At 34.9% G+C, this 24,499-nt stretch overlaps 1 protein-coding gene across 1 annotated transcript in view; it reads right to left on the bottom strand.

Moving 5' to 3' along the window:
* Positions 1 to 24,065, bottom strand: part of LOC138322080 (mucin-21-like) — an 86,866-nt gene extending 62,801 nt beyond the window's left edge. The window contains exon 1 of the mRNA XM_069266136.1: positions 24,052 to 24,065. Within this exon, the coding sequence (XP_069122237.1) occupies positions 24,052 to 24,065 (14 nt within the window). The remainder of the gene's footprint in view (positions 1 to 24,051) is intronic.
* Between the last annotated feature and the right edge of the window lie 434 nt (positions 24,066 to 24,499).

Genomic DNA, 24,499 nt, shown 5'->3' with positions numbered 1-24,499 from the left:
TATCATACCAATTTATTAACATTAAAATCTCGCCCGTGATTTATTAAAGGGAGAAACGAACGAGGCTTGTTCAAATGTTCATGTTTATGAAACAGCTTATAACCAATTATCCATAATTGGTGTCATAAGTTGTGGTGTTATATCCTATATCGGTTATTCTCCACACTACATCTAATTAAGGTAGCTTCATACTTTTGGTAAAACACATGCCTTTTTTTCTAACATGTCTTATTTTCTTGCTCTTGGACTTTGGATTGACTCGACATAACAACACTTTGTTGGGACCATGTCAGGATCCTATAAGACATGTTCTAGCCAAACCCCAAAGGTAGAACTTGAGGAGAAGTTGAAAACGTATTTTCAAGATGGCGGCAGACAACATAAATGCTAAATTAAAACCAAAAAGCAAAAAAAAAAAAAAAAAAAAAAAAAAAAGAAAATGTTTTAGATGCTTCAGACTCCTTAATATCGATAGTAATTTAACTCACCTCGGTGTTTGGTTATGAAATCCTCTTTTCTTTCTTTTGAATTTCTAGAAAACGCACCAACGTATCCAGAACCTACCCTGCCTACTGTATATATCCCACATATTTCTCATGATTATCGTAAAATACTGAATACTGAGAAATTAACAATTTCACAAGATATTTATATGTAAAAACGGTTAGACTCTTATAATGAAATGAAATGCAAAGGCAAAAAAAACCCCTGAGAAATGAATAATTCCTAAATGTTTACTTAACTTACATGTGCTCAAAAATCTATTCCTTAGATATACATTTTAACACACACGAGAACTTATTGGGATTTTTCCTTGAAAGCCGGAAGTGAAAGGTATAAGGTTTCCTAAAGTCTGAAAAGAGTAAATTTCAACAACTATACCATATTTACTTATTTATTACTGACATCTGATATATGCACTGTGTTTACTAAAGGAAGGGTTTTCATGTATGGGTGCTTTATAAACATTTCGACCAAGGCATCTGTTTATAAATGGCAATGATGGGCGTGATTTTATACCTTAGGTGGAGTATACTATGATGCATGAAGATAGTTACAGTTTTTATTTGTCAATCGACTTGAATTCAATATCACCAGGATATCTTATATCACACCGGATTTATTATATAATAACGATGAATCATAGTCGAGTATCTGCAAACATCGCCCCACATCATCCAACCATCAATTGCCATAGGTAGGAGTAAGACACAAGCATTGAACAAGTTAAAAAATAATCAGCATTCCACAGCTAACCAATTCAATACTCCTGTCTCATTGGAAAATGTTGATTTCAAAGGAACATTGTAATATCAATGATGAAATAATAAACAAAGCACTCTAGTGACAAAAAGTGTTTCCACGAAAATGGTGGCGAATCGCCAACTCTGTGATGAATACAACATGATACAGATTTAATCACATCCCTTAGAGAGGTGTGAATGTCTTACCTCCTGTTCACATCCATTTCTAACTATTGATGAGGATTTAATATCACTGCGGATCACCACGACCTGTCATGCATTATCATCACGGAGACATAAGAAAGTCTCTATATCCTGACCCAATTTACATTTAGTTTAATCTGAATCACTTATTAAATAAGTATTGAATTTAAAAAAAAAAAAACCTGAAAAAATCCAAATATCACAGCTAAAGAATATAGGTTGATCCATCCAAAAAGTTATGTAGTAAAATTCGTCAGCAAAAAAATTTAATTTTTCTTTTCATTATTATCAATTTATTTTCAAAACGAAGTCAATATTTATAGTTCTTTTTTAATTTATTTTTTATTCATTTTCAAAAGTTTTGTACATACAAAGACAATACAACATATATGAAAGATGTATGTTGGAGTTAATTAAGTTAATACAAAAGTAGTCATGTATACTCATAATATACATCAATCAATGGACAACACATTTACACTAACAAACTCACTGATAATTTATAGAGGATAAGTTCTCAAACATTGATATTTTAAGGTAATATACATTGTTAAGTATCAGAGAGATGCAGGACACACATACATACATACAAGGTACCTCTGTCAAACCCAGGTCAAATATTTATTTTACAAGTTTTTATTGGTTTTTGCATATGTTTTTAATGTTTTAAAATTTAAAATTGGAGCCAAAGTTGTATTTCTGTTAAGACCTGTTGTTTATTTTTTATGTTACTATTGGTTATTAAAATTTTATGAGCTTTCAGTTCAAATTTGATGTGGTTTTTTAAACTAATTAGACAAAGATCTGCTTCAAGACATTTACAGTTATAAATATATTGTTTTGTTAAAAGTAAGATTAAGTTGTCTAAATCAAAATGTGAATATTTATTGTTAACTTTCTTGCCAAATATAAATTCTTGTTTACTGAATCTAAGTCCTAGATTTTTTGTAATAATTGCTATTCTCAGTTGTTTTATCAGATTTGATGTTTTATCACAGTCCCATAGTATGTGTGTTATGGTTTCGGGAGAAGTTTTACAAAATATACATATGTTATTATCCGCTTTACCTATTCTTAGTAAAAATGTCTTAGTAGTCAGTCAATATTTATAGTTGTTAAGTATATGAAGTCTTTAACCTTGAGTAATGCCCAGATTGCACTTCGCTATGAGACCAATATATGGATCTATAAGGGAGCTTCTCATCCCGTACCCGTACCTACTAATGCTGAGAAATTTACGCATGCTTTTAGATATGGTGTATCAAGATAATTTAATATCATTTAATGCCAACTTAGAAACCAAGCAAGTCAATACATTTCAGATCTATATAGATTTCATCTTATTAATTATGATGTTCATGCGGTATGCATGAAGTATGCGGTATTTTTCTTTTTTGATATTTTCACTCGATATTGATCCATCAGAACACAACATTTACAGTAAAAATATCGGTTGGGCGGGAATCGCATTTTTAAATTTCAAATATAATATTACGTGCATGCCTCTAAGATAAATTTTTAATTGTTGGATCATACATGTGTTGTATTATGTTGTCTTAGATATTATTTTCCCTCGAAATTCGTGTCGTATGTGTGGAACTAGATCAGTAAGGCTGATTATGACATGTACTTGTGTTATATTAGACCCAGGACGTACACAGGCAATGGATATTATTTTCCCTCGAAATTCGTGTCGTATGTGTGGAACTAGATCAGTAAGCGTGATAATCGCGGCTGATTATGACATGTACTTGTGTTATATTAGACCCAGGACGTACACAGGCAATGGATATTATTTTCCCTCGAAATTCGTGTCGTATGTGTGGAACTAGATCAGTAAGCGTGATAATCGCGGCTGATTATGACATGTACTTGTGTTATATTAGACCAAGGACGTACACAGGCAATATGTCTTCAGGTAAATTTGACCTGAAAAAATCTTGACCTGAAATTGACCTGAAATTCACATGAAATTCACCTGAAATTGAGGTCACTTTCACATGAAGATTTTTTCAGGTCAATTTCAGGTGAAATCTTCATGTGAATTCAGGTCAATTTCATAGGAATTTCAGGTCAATTTCAGGTCAAGATTTTGACCTGAAATGACTTTTTTGCTCTTTTCAGGTAAATTTGACCTGAAAAATATCACCTGAAATTGACCTGAAATTGACCTGAATTTACCTGAAGACATATTGCCTTTGTAATTATGCAATAAATAGGAGATTCCTTGTTTATTGATCAATAACAGCTATATTTCATCTTGTGAGGTGGAAACTTTGCACCCTCCACTCAATGAAGTATAATTGTTACTTATTAAAAACAATAAATATCCTATATGTATCTATTTGTTAACATCAGAGTGCAATCAGCTTAGCCATGATCGAAATTCTGCCATGTGACTAAGTGCATTCTGAAATACACTGTACGTTTGGTAAGTGTTCAGAAGTAAATATATTACTTATATTAGTTAAGTATGTATTCTTCTGAGGTTTCAGTACCGTTGAAGTCTCGTTTCGACAAAGATCAAAGAAGTTATGAGATTTTCAAATACAATTTATCAATATCTGTAGCAAGTTGCCAGTTGCAAATTTTGTGAAACTTTCTAGTTCTAACTTTAGCAGATTTTTTTATACGGGGATTTTAAGAAATAGCCCATTTGGCGGCCATTGTGAAATTGTGTCTTTTTTCGCTTCAAGTAGAGCCACAGTTTTTACCATTTTTTACTGAAATTGTTATTACTTAAATCATCACTGCACCAGCATTTTTAGCTCTATTGAGCTAATTTTTGCTGTACATCTTTACTTGGTTCGTGATAATTAAAATATTGAGCATTAATGTATGAAATGATTCACTTTTTTCACTTTATTTTTACATTTAATGGTAATTTGAGCACTTTTAATTTTTTACTCTAAAATACTGAAAAATAACAAATATTCAAGTGGGGCAAAAAAGTAAGCACACGGACCCCCCATTTTTCTGCCTGATTATGAAAGAACAACCCTTTTCCTATGGATATGCCAAATATTAGCAAAAGTTTAATACCAGAACTTTTTCTATAAAGGGTTAGATTTGGCAAAAATGGCTGAAAATGGTGCATTTTGTAGCTCAAAATTAAGGGATAGGGGTAGCATATCTTGTTATTCTGAGAAAAAATATTAGTCTTTTTGATCAAAACTGGTATATTTTAAAAGAAGACTACTGGAAAATAAATTCTACAACATAAATACATATCAAACACCTCATTAGGGAATTATGGCTTTAATAACTTGTGTATATGGTCAAAACGGCAAAATTCCCATAGAATCCAATATTTTGTCAACCAGGTATCTTTCAGTGACAGTAGCTCAAAAACGAGCACACGGACATAAGTTTTTTCTTTAATTTTCTTTCATGATATGAACTCCTCTTTCCAAAAATCTATATGAGAAAAAAAAGTTTAATACAAGAAAATTTTGACTTCTCAGAGGAGTACATCCTTAAAGGGACAATTCACTCAGGCTAATTCTTTTACATAACCAAGAAGCAAAATATGGCATAAATGTATTGTTCTACATTTCTTATGAAACATATAACATAAAATATTGACAAATTCCACGTCATTGTTTAGTATTTTAATTAATATCGTTGAAATATCAAATCGTTGATCAATACGATTTAGCAGGTACAATATGGACGCTGTGCCCATACCTGAGCCAAAGTCACGCACGTTAAACAAATAAACTACATAACCACTGAGAAGGTGATAAAATGATTTTTAGGCAAGACAATTCACCTAATAAGGTAAACACACTACTGTCAGAGCGATTTGAGCAGTTCTAGCCAAAAGTTGCATTACTCTACGAGTATGGGACAGGGTTCGGCATACAAGAAGTTCGACCACAATGTGTAATGGCGGACAGCGAGCGACTTTGAACATCTACACACATTTCACAACCATGGGCTTTTCAGGCATATCACAGTGAAACCGACTGATCTAATTTCCATAAGAACTGGGGGTTTTTCCGATATATGTACAAATTTTAATGCTCTCTTAGACTGAATTGTCCCTGTAATGGTTAAATGATATTTTAAGCTCTATTTGTTGTAAATATGCTTCTTCTGTTTATTTCACTGTAACATGTAAAATGGAAATGTATGTAAACATTTGAAGATGACGTACATGTAGGTAGGTTTGCCCACTATCGGAAGTTATTTTTTTAATTTGAAATATTTTCTTTATAACTGCACGATCAAATAATTGGCATTAATAAAAGGAGCATAGTTTTGTTACACTGTAGATACAATTAATGACGTAATCATTGAGAAATAGTTATTGCTGAGTGTGGTGTATATGGTTTTAAAGTTACTAACAACAGTTATTATACCACACTTTTATTTTTTAGTGTTCTGATTGGATCATACGTGATCACATGACATTGAATAACTTAGATATTTCAACGACAGTGGAAGGTCGGGAAAATAACCTCTTGGAAGCTCCGGACGTGACCGTAAGTGGACGTCTAAAACTTCAACGAATAATGACAAAAGTGTCGCTTAAAAATAATACACAAAATATAGCGTAGTCATTAATGTCTTATGCCATGGTGTAAGGACATGATGTTGGTATGTCATTGCCAGCAGTCGGACGGATTTATCATCGCTGTTGGCAAATATCTTTATGAGTTGCTTTTACCAGAGATTTAGATAGCTTGTTGATGCTGAAATGAACAATTCATAGATTCATTTTGATTTTGTTCGGTATAATAATATATGTCCCTATGTGGCGGGATATATCTAGAATTGTCTCCCTCTAGAAATTAACTAATTATCCAATCATCCCCACTGAGGGACATAATTGTACGTTGTAAATACATACCATCGTCATCTGTGTATTGTATTACCAAAAGGGATTTTTGTTTGTTGCTGCTTTGTTTTCGGTTTATAATATATAATTATATCAGACTGTTTTTCAGTTTTATTTGTATACTTTGGATAAAACATGTCTCGATTTTTGTGCACATTAAATATAATTTGATTTCAGCAAGGCATGTTTTATTAATGCCTCGACGCTGAGATCCCAAAATAACTTTTGTAACACATGCTTTATATCCCAACTCAATATTTCATGTTAAAACACTTTGTCAAACTTTTTTTTAGATTTAAGTAAAATTATTTTTTCTACGTTAAGTAAATATCGAGTGTAATACTATGTAGTACTTTGCTCTTGGAAAGACTTTTAAGGTAAACTAGAAGAAGGCAAAAAAGTAAAACGGGTAAAACTTTAATACTACATATAAGTTATTAATAAAGAAACTAAAATATTTAAAACAAATATAAGAAAATATCACGAGAGAGGATGGCTATTCAAAACAAAAATATGGTGTTTCACATTACACGTAGGTGATATTGATAAAGCGATGATATACTTTAGTATACATTATGTATAGAATATGAAGAATACCATATATTTGAACGCGTTACATTTAGAGATTAATACATTTTGATGGCATACCCGTTATTAGATCCGAGGGTCCAGATATCATTTCTCGAGGACTAATAAAGAGCGTGGTACAATGTATCTAAATTACCATGTCATAACATTGTATGATATTCTTTGTTTTTATTATAATATTAACCTTATATAATATTTTAGGATCCTGCCTCAAGTTTATTTGCCACGTTGAATACATGCTCATGATGTCAAATAATTGATATTTGTATTTGTGTGTCCTCATACGCTGTTATTGTGGCCAAACAAAATCGACTTTACTAATTGCAGCGACATGTTTATTTGTACGCTATATATAGTGATTGGATTTCGCTTTTATGTTAACCATGCTTGTATGGAGCAATTCCTCTAAGAATATATTCATCTTTTTGAAAGTAACGTAATTATTCAATAAAAGTGGGTCAAAAGTGGGAGGAGCTTACTAATTGAACAGCGAATGATGACTCTTTACGTAAGGTAGAATTATTCATCCGCGACGACAAAAAAGTTCAATATTTTTGTGTAAAAAAACCATGATAAACAAAGTTAATTTCAGAGATAATTTTATTTAATCAAATCAGAACTTTAAACATATATCCAATTTTGCTAAAATTTAATATGTAGCGTAATAGAATCTAACATAAAGTGTTTGTACTCGGCCGCATGTGTGAACTCGGTGACCGTTATTGTGCAGCGAGGCGAAGCTGACGCACGCTTACACACTGGAGCTCGAGTTTGCCGAAGTTGTCAAAACACCAATGTTCAAGTAGCTAAATGTGTTTGAGATTGTCGTCGGACTTATATATCATCCTTGGGAGCCATGTAATTATACCCATCGCCATCGATAGATGGAATAACTTCACTTGTGTTCGATGGATACAATGTAATTGTGGTGACGCGTAGCTGTCAAAACGTGGATTACTTGCAGTGCATGTTTTATAATACACATGATTAAATTCTCAAAGAAAAAAGACAGGAAGATATGTTTATAACTAACCTCTGTCAGAAGGTCTCACGCCCGTCCATCCCAAAGACTCGATCGTAGGACGAACACAGACACAGAGGTAATGTTTACATTTGACATCCATCATTTTTAACAAAAATGAAAGCACTGCACGTCGCCCGTCGGGATATTTTTTTCTCGTTTCTTTATACAATTGTTAATTTTAAAAATATTTGGATCATATACAAATATAAAACATATATGTATTGTTTACATTTTTCCAAAATTCTATGAAAACAACAATATACATGTAATGATGCGTCAAAATGTAAACAAAGCCATTTTTTCAAAAGTAGTCCCTTTACGTTGCATAGAACATTTTCATACGCAAGTTCAAAGTTCAATGTTACCATGCAGTTATGGTAAACAAAATCGGCTAGTACTTGCGTATAGTGAACAAGCCTAGCAAGAGTAAATATAACCATATGACAAGACGCTATATGACCACAGGACCAGACGCAACATTACCACAGGACCAGTCGCTATATAACCTCAGGACCAGACGCAACATTATCACAGGACCAGACGCTATATGACCACAGGACCAGAAGCTATATGACCGCGGGACCAGACGCCATATGACCACAGGACCAGACGCAACATTACCACAGGACCAGACGCTATATGACCACAGGACCAGACGCTGTATGACCACAGGACCAGACGCTATATGACCACGGGACCAGACGCCATATGACTACTGGACCAGGCGCTATATAACCTCAGGACTAGACGCTATATAACCTCAGGACTAGACGCAATATAACCATAGGACTAGGCGCTATATGACCACATGACCAGACGCTGTATGACCACAGGACCAGACGCTATATAGTGGGGGAGGAGAAGTAGGTTCCCATGTACCCCTCTGGCAGTTTTTCGAAACATGTTTTTTTAGGACCGGTATGATGTCTAGTTTCATTTTATGCCTGTTGCCATTGACAACTAATGTCCCATGGGGGTCATATGGCGGCCATCTTTGATTTCAGGTATCAAAAATGGCCAAAATGACACATTCGCATATATGCGCATAGATAGAGAACCAGACAACATTAAAAGACAAATAAACACATTTTTTGATATGATTGAAACATGCTGAATACGATTAAATCATAATAATGACGTTACGTCTTCTTATTTTTGTGAAATGACGGGAAAACAATGAAATTTTCAGCTTTTTTCCCTAAAAAATCGATAAATGTCATAGTTTTTATCACAAGTAAAAAAATTGATGGACAAATCACCTTGTAACAGTCATTTCGAATTGGACCAACCCAGGAGATTGGTTCTGAACACCTAGCAAATGCCCTCGAAGATTGGGAGATTTAGCTGTCTTTCTGTCACAACCGGCTTGCGGCGCCTGGGAAGAGTATCCGCCAGAACATTCAATCTGTCTGGAAGACTAAGAGAGTCAACACAGAATCGAAGAACACGAATAGTGAGGGCACAAAGGACGTGGGACTTTGCCCCCACCCTTTCCTTCCAGATACGCGACAACTGTAGAGTTGTCTGTAGTCACACAAACCACCTTGGAATGTAGAATCCAGACCACTCCCCGACTGGCAATGGCCGTCGAGGTAAGCCCCTTCCCAACCTGTCATTTGTCATCGCTCCAACGATTCCTAGACTTGGTGGAGTATGAGTGAATCGTCGAAATAGATATGTACATTTATTTTCCTGGAGTGATGAAAACCTACGCCAACCTGCAGCAGTTTGATGAAAACCAAAGTGACAGTCGTGATACCGAAAGGATTTAGTTTTGTGGTAATGAGCTGTGCTATACCATCGTGTCTTCAGGACAAAAAAAACAAGGATAATAATTCGAACACAGTGGTACGTTTCGTTCTGGCACCAGCCGAAAATTTATATTTCCAGTTGTTCACTAAAAGAGTGGATTATTACGGTTCTAACCACGTTCTAGTTGTAATTGGGGCCGGGATGGCTGATTGTTATGATGTCTCGACATATAACCACAATCCCTCCACCTCTGGGTAGCTTGTTCGAATTTACAGGGGCAGTTGCCAGGTATTGACTGCTGGCGGTGTTTTTTCTCCGGGAACTCCGTCTTTCCTCCACCAATAAACCTGGCACATCCTTACATGACCATGGCTGTTAAAAATGTAATTGTAGTTTGGAACTGTCTGAATCATAGATCAGGAAATATGTAATTTATGTAATAATAATAATGAGATTTTTTTCTCTATGAGTAGTGTTGGGAGGGGGGATGTCCACGATTCTTCTGCTAAAAACATAAAATCCTTTTAAAATACACATATGTTTACACAAGCGTAAGTGCAATTCGAAATGACTGGTACAAGTGGTTTTGTCCATCAATTGTTTTACTCGATTTACTCGATTTTTAGGGAAAAAAACCTGACAATTTCATTGTTTTCACGTCATTTTACAAAAAAATGAGAAGACGTAACATCATTATTATGATTTAATCGTATTCAGCATGCTTCAATCATATCAAAATATGTGTTTATTTGCCTCTGAATGTTGTCTGCTTCTCTATCTATGCGCATATATGCGAATGTGTCATTTTGACAATTTTTTGTGATTTTTATGGGGGTTTCCCTCTCTTTTTCCGACCTCATTGATGCGATCTGTCTTTTTATAGTATACACATGTTTACATAAGGGTTGGTTCAATTCGAAATGACTGTTACAAGGTGATTTGTCCATCAATTTTTTTTACTTGTGATAAAAATTATGACATTTATCGATTTTTAGAGAAAAAAAGCTGAAAATTTCATTGTTTTCCCGTCATTTCACAAAAATAAGAAGACGTAACGTCATTATTATGATTTAATCGTATTCAGCATGTTTGAATCATATCAAAAACTGTGTTTATTTGTCTCTGAATGTTGTCTAGTTCTCTATCGATGCACATATATGCGAATGTGTCTCGTTGGCCAGTTTTTGATAGATTTTTATGGGGGGTCCCTCTCTTTTTCCGACCTCATTGATGCGATCTGTCTTTTTATAGTACACACATGTTTACATAAGGGTTGGTTCAATTCGAAATGACTGTTACAAGGTGATTTGTCCATCAATTTTTTGCTTGTGGTAAAAACTGTGACATTTATCGATTTTTTAGGGAAAAAGCTGAAAATTTCATTGTTTTCTCGTTATTTCACAAAAATAAGAAGACGTAACGTCATTATTATGATTTAATCGTATTCAGCATGTTTCAATCATATCAAAATATGTGTTTATTTGTCTTTTAATGTTGTCTGGTTCTCTATCTATGCGCATATATGCGAATGTGTCATTTTGGCCATTTTTGATACCTGAAATCCAAGATGGCCGCCATATGACCCCCATGGGACAGTAGTTGTCAATGGCAACAAGCATAAAATGAAACTATACATCATACCGGTCAAACATGTTTCGAAAAACTGCCAGAGGGGTACATGGGAACCTACTTCTCCTCCCCCACTAATATAACCTCACTAATATAACCTCAGGACTAGACGCAATATAACCGCTGGACTAGACGCTGTATGATCAAAGGAACAGACGCTATATTACCACAGGACCAGACGCTATATAACCATAGGACTAGACGCTTTATAACCACTACGCTATATGACTACAGGACCAGACGCTATATGACCACAGGACCAGACGCTATATGACAACAGGACCAGACGCTATATGGCCACAGGACTAGACGTTATATGACCAAAGAAACAGACGCTATATGACCACAGGAAAAAACGCTATATAACCTCAGGGCTAGACGTTATGTGACCAGAGGACCAGACGCTACATATGACCACAGGACTAGACGCTATATGACTACAGGACTAGACGTTATATATGACCACAGGACCAGACGCTATATTGCTACAGGACTAGACGCTATATGACCACAAATCCAGAAGCTATATGACCACAGAACAAGACATGACCACAGGATCAGACGCTATATGGCCACAAGACTAGGCGCTATATGACCACATGACCAGACGCTATATGACCACAGGACCAGACGCTATATGACCACAGGACCAGACGCTATATGACCACCGGACTAGACGCAATACAACCACAGGACCAGACGCTATATGATCTCAGGACCAGACGCTATATGATCACAGGACTAGACGATATATGACCACAAGACCAGACGATATATGACCACAGAACTAGACGATATATTATCACAAGTCAATACGCTATATGACCACAGGACCAGACGCTATATGACAACAGGACCAGACGCAATACAACCACAGGACCAGACGCTATATGACCTCAGGACCAGACGCTATATAACCTCAGGACTAGACGCTATTTGACCACTGGAACAGACGCTATACCTACAGGACCAGACGCTATATGACTACAGGACCAGATGCAATATGACCACAGGACCAGACGCTATATGACCACAGGACTAGACGCTATTTGACCACTGGAACAGACGCTATATGACTACAGGACTAGGCGCTATATGACTACAGGACCAGAGGCTATATGACCACTGGAACAGACGCTATATGACTACAGGACTAGGCCCTATATGACTACATGACTAGGCGCTATATGACTGCAGCACCAGACGCTATATGACCACCGGACTAGACGCTATATGACTACAGGACTAGACGCTATATGACCACAGGACCAGACGCTATATGACAACAGGACCAGACGCAATACAACCACAGGACCAGACGCTATATGACCACAGGACCAGACGTTATATGGCCACAGAACCAGACGCTATATAACCTCAGGACCAGACGCTATAAGACCAAAGGACTAGACGATATATGACCACAGGACCAGACGCTATAAAACCACAGGACTAGACGTTATTTGACCACAGGACTAGACGCTATATGACCACAGGACTAGGCGCTATATGACCACAGGACCAGACGCTATAGAACCTCAGGGCCAGACGTTATTTGACTAGCGGAACAGACACTATATGACTACAGGAACAGACGCTATACGCTATATGACTACAAGAACAGACGCTGTATGACCACAGGACCAGACGCTATATGACCACAGGACTAGGCGCTATATGACCACAGGACCAGACGCTATATAACCTCAGGACTAGACGCTATTTGACCACTGGAACAGATGCTATATGCCTACAGGACCAGACGCTATATAACCTCAGGACTAGACGCTATTTGACCACTGGAACAGACGCTATACCTAAAGGACCAGACGCTATTTGACTACAGGACCAGATGCAATATGACCACAGGACTAGACGCTATATAACTACAGGACCAGACGCTATATGACCACAAGACCAGACGCTATTTGACAACTGGAACAGACGCTATATGACTGCAGGATGACTGCAGGACTAGGCGTTACTACATGACTAGCGTATATGACTACAGCAGCATACGCTAGACAGCAAGTATATGACCAGACTAGACTACATGACTAGGACAGACGCTATATGACTACAGCACCAGACGCTATATGACCACAGGACAAGACGCTATATGACTACATGACTAGGCGCTATATGACTACAGCACCAGACGCTATATGACCACAGGACTAGACGCTATATGACTACAGGACTAGACGCTATATGAACACAGGACCAGACTCTATATAACCACATGACTAGACGCTATACGACCACAGAAACAGACGCTATAGGACCACATGACCATACGCTATGTGACCACAGCACCAGACGCTATATGACCACAGCACTAGACACTATGACCTCGATGACCAAATTAATAACCTATTTCGTAAATGGGTTATAAAACTCCATTCATCCGCTCATAACACCCAACAAAGTCTGGAGTTGTAAGTTCACGGGCTATTCCCTGGTGGCTTGTAGAGGCCAATAGGAATCGTCAAACCGTGACCTTCGCAATGTACATGACCTGACCTGAAGCTATGTCGTCAGACGCGGGATGATCGGTCAAATTAACCATGCATTCGTCATATTGGCTGCGACCACCCATGCTTTCCCGAATGTCCTTTCAAATTCATTGATTCTGTTGCCACATCTGTCCTGGCGCAGATAAATGATATGAAAAGAATGTCTAAAGCATAATTAGGTATATGTGTAGTATGTTTTACTTGGGCGTAAGGAAAAATTCAATGCCGAAAAGTTAAGCTTTTAAACTACAATAGAACCTCCCTTATTCAAACTAAATGTCACAATTAAAAGTATTCGGGGTAACGCAGGGAATGAAGAGAAACAACTGTTTTTAAAATGTTTACTGTAACACAATTTAATGGCCCAATATACGTAGCTTTTTATTTATTTAGTTTGTTTTGTAATCACAAGTATAAACAATGATCGAACATTGTATCCAATGTCCTAGAATTAAGATGAAAGACGTCTATTATGACATTATTTCGTGCATATAAACCTATGACATTCATACCTGCCATCTTGAAACAGTCGCCAATACATTGCGGTTTGTATTTATTGTGGGTCACATTGATTATTTTTATTTCTATTTTTTTCTATTTATTTTTCGAACAGTAACAACTTACCATTTAAGTTTTAACATTTAAAACAGTCTGAACATTTTATGCAGAGTATACGAGGAAATTGTCTTATGTTTATGATTACAAAAAAAACCTGAAAAGTTACGTATATTGGGCCTTTAATGCGATTTTTTAAGTACGGTGTCAGGAAGGGCCCGTTCAGTGGTAACTGTTATATTTAAATTAACAGCAGTATTTATTTACAGAGTAATACAATGCAAGATTATCTTCGAGGTAGAGCGTAACATCGTTCAGTAAAAGGTTTATATAACGACGTTTAACTGCGGTTGATATAATCAACTTATGTATTTATTAATTGTCAATAAATGAATGAAATAGCTTTGATCTTGATGTTTATATTTGTTGGTATTTAAATATTTGATTGATTTGTTAATCCATTTACTAACACAGTTGTTCCTTGAGGTATGACAGCCGATCAAGTTCGACGTATTAACCGTCATGTAGATGTCAGTTTAAAACGTTCTCACCGGTATAGCGATGTCAAACCGCACATTAAGTCACTGCAGTCAGCGACGCGACTGAAAAGATTAACTACATATCATTGAAAATAAATCTGCAGGGGTTTGGGTGTGTCTCGGTAGCGTCTTAGCGCTGAAAGCAATGTTAAGTCACTGCCGAATCGACCGTGGTTTCTCATCGAATAGGCCTAAAGCTTCAATCGAATGGGCTATATTAATAAATGGAAATAAAATCGGTGATTGAATGTAAATGATTTTAGATATGGTGATAGTAAACAACCTTGTGTAAGATGACATGCGCATGTTATCTTCGCTCAATTTGTTAAATATTCAAACATAGATATTTTCGTTAAGATTTCGTATGAGTTTATTATTTATGAGCTTGCTTTATGTTTTGTGATTTTATCATACATTGATATATAATATATACACTTACATGATACTGCAAATACTAAATGTTTTCGCCCAAATGTGGTTCGATTGCTGATCCCCCCCCCCCCCCCCCACACAAAGCCAATGGAACGGCTCATTAACGCTGAAATAAATCTACATTTATAGGAAATGAACATGTGTGATAACATATTCATTATCGTAATAGGCATCGCATATTTTTGATTTGCATTTAAACAGAGTAGTATTATGTACATTTAGTATGACTGGCAGTAAGCACCATCTACTAACAACTTTAATCTACCTCAGACAAGGCTCGATTTATAAAGAGAAAAATTGGTCCCACTTCATTTAAATGATAAAAAAACTCAAAGATCTTTTACATTTGGAAAAACAAATTTTAATTTTAGAATTCATGAAACCTGAAAACAAAAAATATCTTCAATAAAACATATCCTATTTATAGTAACAGAGACAGAAACTTAATTAGTAGTTCACGTGTATACTAGCGATTTCCTCTGCACTATATGTCAGGTGGTGTGAGAGTTTGTTTCCTTTGATTTCAAACCTGTATTAAATGTTTGTAAACATGTTTAAACTGATAAGCCTAATGGCTTAAAGTAATTAAGAACGTTTATAAAACAGACGGCGTAGCGTAAATCTGTCGTGAAGTATTACATTCTAGTAACATCTTAATGTAGTCACTTGGTATATAAATATAAAATTTATCGTCAAATATCACCAATAAAGAAACAGATGTATATTTTCCCTCTCAATTTTCTTGTAATAACGTCCTTATTTTGGACGTCCAATATGTGATATTTATGTAACCACTTCTATTTTTTTTTTTTTTTTTTTTTTGTAATTCTTTTTCTTGATGTTTTGTGTAAACTCTTCATTTATGGAGGAATAAAATCAAAGAAAGAAAGAAGATGTAGTCACTTTATGATATATCAATAAAATAATTTTTTTTCGTTCCAGATGATTGTTCAATACAAAAGAGAGGAAAAAATAAGACATACAATAATGATATCTATGTGCATTTTTCTGCATATAATTATAGATTTTTGTTAAAGATGCTTTCATCATTTGAACAATAATGAGTGTTTAATCATGTAGATTTTTATGTCTAATTAACACAAAAAATAATATAAAATGATTTATTTTGCCATTGGGTCATGCGCAATCAGTACTTCATTCCATTTAGGATATAGTGCCACGGAATTTTTTCGGGATGCAATCAATTTTTTCTATATTTTTAATTTGAAGTAAAATTAGAAGTTCAAATTTTTCAACGGTGGTAATGGTGTAAAGTAAGTAACTTTTGTAACTGAAGAAAAATACTAAATCGTCTGCTGTTGTTTTTGATAGTAAAAAATATCATTTGTCAGCGGTGGAGCATCTTTAAGATTCAGATAAACACATTTACGTAAACGTAATCGTATGAAATAAAGATAAACAAAGAATTCAGCGTTTTCAGAAACGCACTCGTTCAGACATTGCAGAGCCAATGCTCGGAATACTACGAATTGGTGCGGAGATAGACAAAAAGAAACTTTTTTTTCTCCATACGCTTATTGCCTTGCCACTAAAAACTTTAACAAAGCAGTTATTTTTGTCTATCTTGATAATTCATTTGTACAAACTGGATTTATACCCGATATTTTTAAGATTTTAAAAGATTATAATCTTCAAAATCATTTGATTAGATATGTCAAGACAGCACAATTTCCCTCCACAATTATGTGGAAAAGACTGGTAAATTCGTCGATATATTACTATGAAAATATGCTACTAAGGGACCGAATGCTTGCGGACGGAGATTTTCTTCGCTTCCAATATATATATATTGTATGTACAATTCATCACATATACTGTGGAAAATACCTTGCACGCATACAACACGATATATTACCAAAATGTTAACTTATATTCCAACATGGAATGAGGAAGTGTGTAAAAACTGCGAGGAACTGTATAAAGATCCTATTCTCCATTTCACAACTAAGTGCCACTTTTGAAAAGGGGACAGAATTAATTTTATTATAAAGGTTCTCGCGACATATGGACCCGAATTATGTTCGTATATTGATAATCTTTCACAACATTTTCTGAGAATACTACTTGGAATGGATTGTAAAGCATTCAAGAAAAAGCTGCAGTCACAGGAAGAATGCGAACTTTTCTTAAATGACAGCGCAGAAGTTTTAAACTCTAATTAGAGAATACCAGTACCAAACTACCAGATAAACATAATTAACATGTAATGTAAGATACAAGCATTGTAAAATGTTTTGAAATTTCTTTGGTTTTGTAAATCTCATCTTTGAGGAATAAAAGAATTGATTGATTGATTGATTGATGCTTATTTTGTTCGTTTGCTAGATGTTTTACATAAATAAAGATTTTGTTAATTTACGAAAATCACTTATGTTGTTGCAACATAACAATTATATTAAGTTGCACATAGGCGGGTACAAACCGTTTGACATATTTCTTTATAATAGTCTGATAATCAGTGATAATTGCTCTTCTTCCACATCTAGAGTGCAACTAGGATATACTCTTTGATCTCTAGTAATACTTAATATATGTTTCGGTAAACCATGATATATATCAAATGAATGTAAAAGAAATCTACAACATTGATAAAGGTGTGCAATCAATCCCTCTAAGTTACCGTAGTAGCGGTAGTACCAGACTAAAATTCAATAATTCACGTGCAATATTTATTCACATGAATTTCACGTGTTCACGTGAAGGTCCTTTTACTAAAATTTCACGCGAAATTCATGTGAAAGTCATGTGAAAATTTTCACGTGAAATTAACTTTTTTACTCTGGTTCACGTGAAATTTATATGAAGACATATTGCCTGTGTATTGATGACTATGTTCTGATATTAAGATATTTTATGTGTTACATATGCGTCTTTGACATCAATTATACATGTGTAAGAATAACGACTTTGTTTATATAAAATGGGCAAAAATTAATAATGCTATACACTTTAATTCATAGACTACGATAGATACCCATGCTGATGAAATTCTTATGTGCCCAGCAGCTGTTTTTCATATGCACTATGAATTAAACAAATATGTAGTATAATTCCTTATTTCTTCTACAGGAAGGGCGACTTCAGGTGAAAGTGTACATTAATTATCACATATCATGGGAATCCGTGTCAGAGAAGTATCTCCAAACTTATCGCACCTTAGACCAGCCTATTCGGGGCGTCCTTATACTTGGCAATTATTTGAAGTTTTGTCGAAATCTGTTGACTTAGAAATACTATATATTGTAACAGTAACCTTTCCGGTGACCTTTTAGGACTGCGAAACTTATCCGGGGTAGTTATTCTTCATCATGTGATAAACATGGAAACCATAGCAGCAATATCGTATTAAAATGCGCCAATAACCCGCTAAAATCAAACATTTTTTTAGTTCTTTTTTGGTTTTTTAATGTATATGATGTTCAGGTTAAGAATAAATGAGATAAAAATCTAATTTAAAATGAGGAGAAAGCCTAGAACAACGTCCTCTTTATTAACCTAAAAGGGGAAAACAAAGAAACGCTTTTATAAATATTGATAATTTAATTTCACACAAGTTAATGCAGTCACTGTTCGTTATTTTTCATTGTATGTATATTTCATGAATTTATCTTTCAACTAGTCATCTTTGATTTGTGTTTTTTATCTTTTATAGAATACATATTGTAGTTGCACACAGAAAGAAAATAAGCTACCATGTTCCAGGATAATATTTTCATAATTTATCATTACTTTAATTTGGTGAAAGTAGTGTTTATTCACTAAAACTAAACGTAAATCCTTTAACCTCAACCCCTACCAAGCAGCAAGCTACGCGGCAGTACACTTGAAATCCCGTGATCATTCCAACAAAATACATTAATTGGGTCTGGTGAAACATAGTTCACAGTAATGTACTCAAATACATACATGTTAGTAATACACTGAAATTTAGACTGACAGACAGGAGACCTTAAAATTGGACTATTGGCATCAATGTGTAAGAAAGGAGTGGTCAAATTTTGTGTCCAGTAGACCAGAACAGTTGGCCGGTCAAACCACTTACACCATGCCATTGTTAATGGCCTTTGGTGGCAGTATTCTCTCACGCCCCACCCTAGCTGTTCGGCTAATTAACACTAGTACAGTACCAATATCACAATGTACCTCCTCACGTTTCGGTCAGACCAAAATTGTAAACAATCTTAGCTGAACCTACATGCCCGAAGGTCCTCGGAATGAAAAGAGCGATTTAAATAAGATGTTTTCTCTTAATTTATTGTGATCCTGAGATAATTGTACACGTATTTAATGTTATGTTATAGCAAAATCACTTTACATGCATTCGTATGTTCGTGAAACTCAGGAACTGGTAACAATACCTTGCCGAATAACTCGGTGTATATGAAATAAATATACAATTACGACTTATAATCAATGACTCAGTGTCAAAACCAAAACAGTCGCATTCCGCTCAAAATAACAAATACATCAGTTTTTTTTTCCAATAAAACAAAGAAAACTTCACAACATATGGCAGTCGATTATCGATATCGATATGACGATGGTGACATGACATTTCGCCCTTGGTCTGTTGTGCATCCGTCCTTCCGTCCGTCGTAAACTATTCTTACATATTATCATTCTTTCTCATAATGCACCGAAAGAATTAATTTCCTTATGTATTTTCCCTTGGGGTCTCACTGTTAACATATGGTGAGTGATCAGAGTACACAGGGCCGATAGTCAGCTATCTTAAATTCTGACAATGGAAGTACTTTCGCTTTTTGTTAAAGATGCTCAACCGCTGACAAATGGTATTTTTTCATTATCAAAAACAGGACCAGACGTTTAAGTATTTTTCTTCACTAACAAAAATTACTTAATTTACATTATTACCTTCTAATTTTACTTCAAGTTAAAAATATGAAAAACAATTTATTGCATCCCGAAAAAATTCTCTGGCTCTTTATCCTATATGGAATGAATTACTGATTGCGCATGTATCAAAGGCGAAACAAATTATTTTATATTATTTTTGTGTTAGTTTGGCATATGTACACGATTTTACACCAATTATTGTTCAAATGATGAATTTCATTTATGCTCTGTCGGCGATGGAGCATCTTTATAAGTGCTGAAGGGATTCCCTATTCCTAGTTGTGTATGTTTCTTTTTGATGGGAATCAAGGAAAGTATTCTTCTTGGAGTTTGGTAACTTTGATAAGTTTGTTACCGTTATTTTTAAGACTGAAAAAATGATTAACAGAGGGTCATTTTTATCTTAAAAATGAAGTACAGAAGATTTTGTTTTCAAATACTATATGTAGGATTAAGTAAGGTCATAATTGTAATACTACATTTTAGGATTCAACAGAATATATTATAACCAATCTGACACAATTTTAACAACAGGACTTTGTTTCTGCTATTTCGCAGAAACAAATCGAGGAATCTCTTCCATCATTGCAAGTATATCTACACTTGTACTTAGTGTAAGTTCTGAGTTATATATCTTCCTTTATCTGTAATGGAGAACCAAGCATATATATATGTACATGTATGTATCTGTCGTAGGGCTCTGAAACATTGTTTTTTAATATCTATGTATAGACTCACTTTGTTGACAAATATTTTGATGAAAAGTAAATAAGAAAAAAAGAAAACAGGTCTTGATTCATTTGACTAAGAAAGGTATATCAATAATGGCGTCGAATTTTGTCTGATATCTGTTGATTTTTTAAATAGAAGTCTTATTCTTCAACCTTGCTGTACACATGTAAACAAAACGATTCATTTGAAAAACCATGCTTTGTATTTACTTATTTACCATTATTTTGTGGATACTGTTCGTGCGTTCCATTTACATATTCGTACTAGTTGTACCGGCACCGATTAATGGAAGGCGTTGGGATTTTTTTCATGATGGCGGCACACATATGACAGATACGCTTCGAATATAGAAGCCAAGTATTTTCTTTTTTTTTAAACAATAAAATGGACATAAAAGTAATACCAAAATAGTTTCAGCATACATTGAAACAAATATTCATGTACTGTAATTTCATTAGATATAAGTACTTTATGTCTTGTTTTAACAAAGAAAATATTTCGTTGTTTCGAGTCCGTTACTTGGATCCAAGTGATGCGCTTCTGAAAACGAACCACTTGCACCTGTACAGCGTTCCATTTGCGATTCAGCAGACCTGCAGATGGAACCTATGCCCCTATATAGTCAACGGGAGGGGAGTTGCGTTCAAATTAGGTAATCGCAATGACATATGAATACAAACGCAGTGCAGGCTCGGACTACATCTAGTTCACGACTCGATAAGATTGTGCGTCATAAGTTGACGGATTTTAAAATAACAATAAAGAGTTGTTTTTTATTAGATCCAATTAAATATGTATTTGACATCAAAACAAAAGAGGTGTCCAAGCATTGTAACGGTAATAAACAACAAAATGAATCGCTGGTCGGGGCTACAACTGGGGGGCTTTCCTCAGGAATGTTCGGGAAATTGCATAGTTACGTCAGTATATGTGTGTACTGTCACTCATCTCACCTAAATATGAGCGTCTAAGCGAACGATCGGTAAACAGGTCATGTACAGGATTCCAGAAAATTAAAAAAAATACAGATAGCCCATACGAAACCGTATCATCAGCTTTACCCCCCGTCTTTGCATTCAAAATAGGCCTTTACACACTGCAAACACTTGTATATCCTCCGTACTATAAAATAAAAAGTAATTACTATGAAGAATTAAGTGTATATCGCGTTCGTAGTGACAAACATTCAGTAGCTCAACGGTCATACCATCAATATATAGGCTATATCACAGTAACTTTCCTCGATTGAAAATCAAATATGGCGGCTCACTCCACTTCGAATCGCATCACTACCGCACTACATACCGGTAGTCGTTCCGCCTCGGTTATCGATTTTTATTAATAATTTTTATTGGAAGTAGACATTATTGATATATAAGAAATTAAAAACAGAGACCATCTTTTAAAAGTAATTGAAAGCTGTCATTGTTATATTTCAAACCAAACTGCAGCTATAACATTCAACAATAGGAACTATATCTTCCGTCATCCTGACTACCGTAGTTGCCCAGCTTAGCAACCAACATCGTTTTAAATTTGATCACGAACATATAAAAATGAACTTTTTTATGTAAATATAAAGATTGAACAGTGTTTTGATTGTGTTAAAGGTGGTATGAACGCAATGGGATACAGACATATTCAATGTAGCGCGTTACCTTTTTTGGAATTATTTATTTTACATAATGTAATTTGTCCAATCCACCAGAAGCTATAAAACAAAATTGAGTTGTACAATGTATTTACATGTCTTTAGTAAACATGTGTTCTACTATACGCTTCACTTGTAGAAGATACTGAGCGCAGTCTACAGGGGAAAAACCTCTACAAAGTGAAGTACTTGAGTCCTATCACAGATAGCATCGCTAAGCATTTCTTCAGGTTTAATTAAGTTTTAAGGGCGTTTTCGGTAAACAAGCTATAGAAAAGGATTAGGTCTGATGAGGTCCGGGGCTTTCATCGTCATCTTGTTTTGATGATCTGTTTGGTAATGAGTAAACATGAACTAAATGTACATGAATAATTTGTTGAAATGAAACATTGAATATTTAATAAGGAGAAAGCAGCATGATGTAAGCTAGTTTTTAAGATGTTATCAACTGACTATTACCCTGTATGTTGGTGGAAATTAAAATTATTTTGTTGATGAGAAAATGAATCTTTCAGCACAGGTGCAAGAAACAATTTGGAAGGAGAAGTTTCTTTTTGATAAAATAGGGATAGCGATAATTTTACATATTTATTAATGATATATGTCAAATAATTTCCAAATCTCCTCGATGTCTTGTCTTTATTTAAATTAAATATAAGATTTGGTTTATCTATTGCAACACAACAGTGTAAGTAGAAGTTTTACTGTTCTGTAAGTAGAAGTTTTACTGTTCTGTAAGTAGAAGTTTTACTGTTCTGTAAGTAGAAGTTTTACTGTTCTGTAAGTAGAAGTTTTACTGTTCTGTAAGTAGAAGTTTTACTGTTCTGTAAGTAGAAGTTTTACTGTTCTGTAAGTAGAAGTTTTACTGTTCTTTGAGATGCCATTGAGTATTTATGATGTTACAGATACATACTGATGTCATAGTTACTGATTACATCATAGAGCAACTATGATATTATGTATACTACATGCATCTGTGGTAGGGAGGGCGCCAATATTGATAAAGCCCATGCTTTTTCCAGTGCATGTCTCGGGGACAAACTCAAAATACACATTCAAGTTTCAAATCCACTTTATTAGTTGATTTAAGAAAATGGTAGAGTGATACATGTATATAGTATGATTTTTTTCTTCAAATTACCTCCCCTTCTTTGTTGTTAGAAAGAAAAAATAATCGAAAAGTACCTTTCAGGGAAATTGGCAGTTTCTGACTACTCGGTGATAATAAAGAAACACAATAACCGGATATATATCATTTTGTTCGTCACGTCATGTTCTATCAAAGACACTATATTTTCAGTGATTTACAAAATATCAACTTTATTTATTTTACATCGAATACGAAACAAGTTATATAATGAATACAAATTACTTTCAATGGCCCGGATAAAAGCACATGAGGAGTCTTATAGTAGGAGTGGAGTACCCTGAGGAAACCTAGTGATCGGGCAGACGACCCCTTACCTTTTCACGTCCATGCTGAGGATCGAAGACCGGCCAGCTAGGTGAAAGGTGGCATAACACCTACATCACCCTATCACCCAATTTGTGTTTTCGATAAGCTTAGAGTTGCTCATATTCCACTGACACTATCGGTTTTATGCACAATGCTGATAGCAAGGTAAGTTATTTTTCTCCATTTGGTTTGATTATTTGACCGTCCTATTAATAGCCATGGTCACTTATGAAGATAATGGAGGAATTAAAAGCAAAAGACCGAGTACATGTATTTGGAAAACAATCACCGACCAGTGGTCAGCATCTGGCAACTGCCCCACATGGAATTCAAACTCGTAACTCAGAGTTATATTGTATCTGTAGCTGCTTTGCTTGGATGAAGGGCTGAATTTGTTCAAATGGATGACCTTTACTACCATTAAAGTTCATGCATAGTCAAGAATCAAAATGTTTA

Source organism: Argopecten irradians, chromosome 4 (assembly GCF_041381155.1).
Source record: "Argopecten irradians isolate NY chromosome 4, Ai_NY, whole genome shotgun sequence".
Classification (NCBI taxonomy): Eukaryota; Metazoa; Mollusca; class Bivalvia; order Pectinida; family Pectinidae; genus Argopecten; species Argopecten irradians.
Note: the sequence above shows the minus strand (reverse complement) of the source record. Positions and strands in the feature narration are given on the sequence as shown.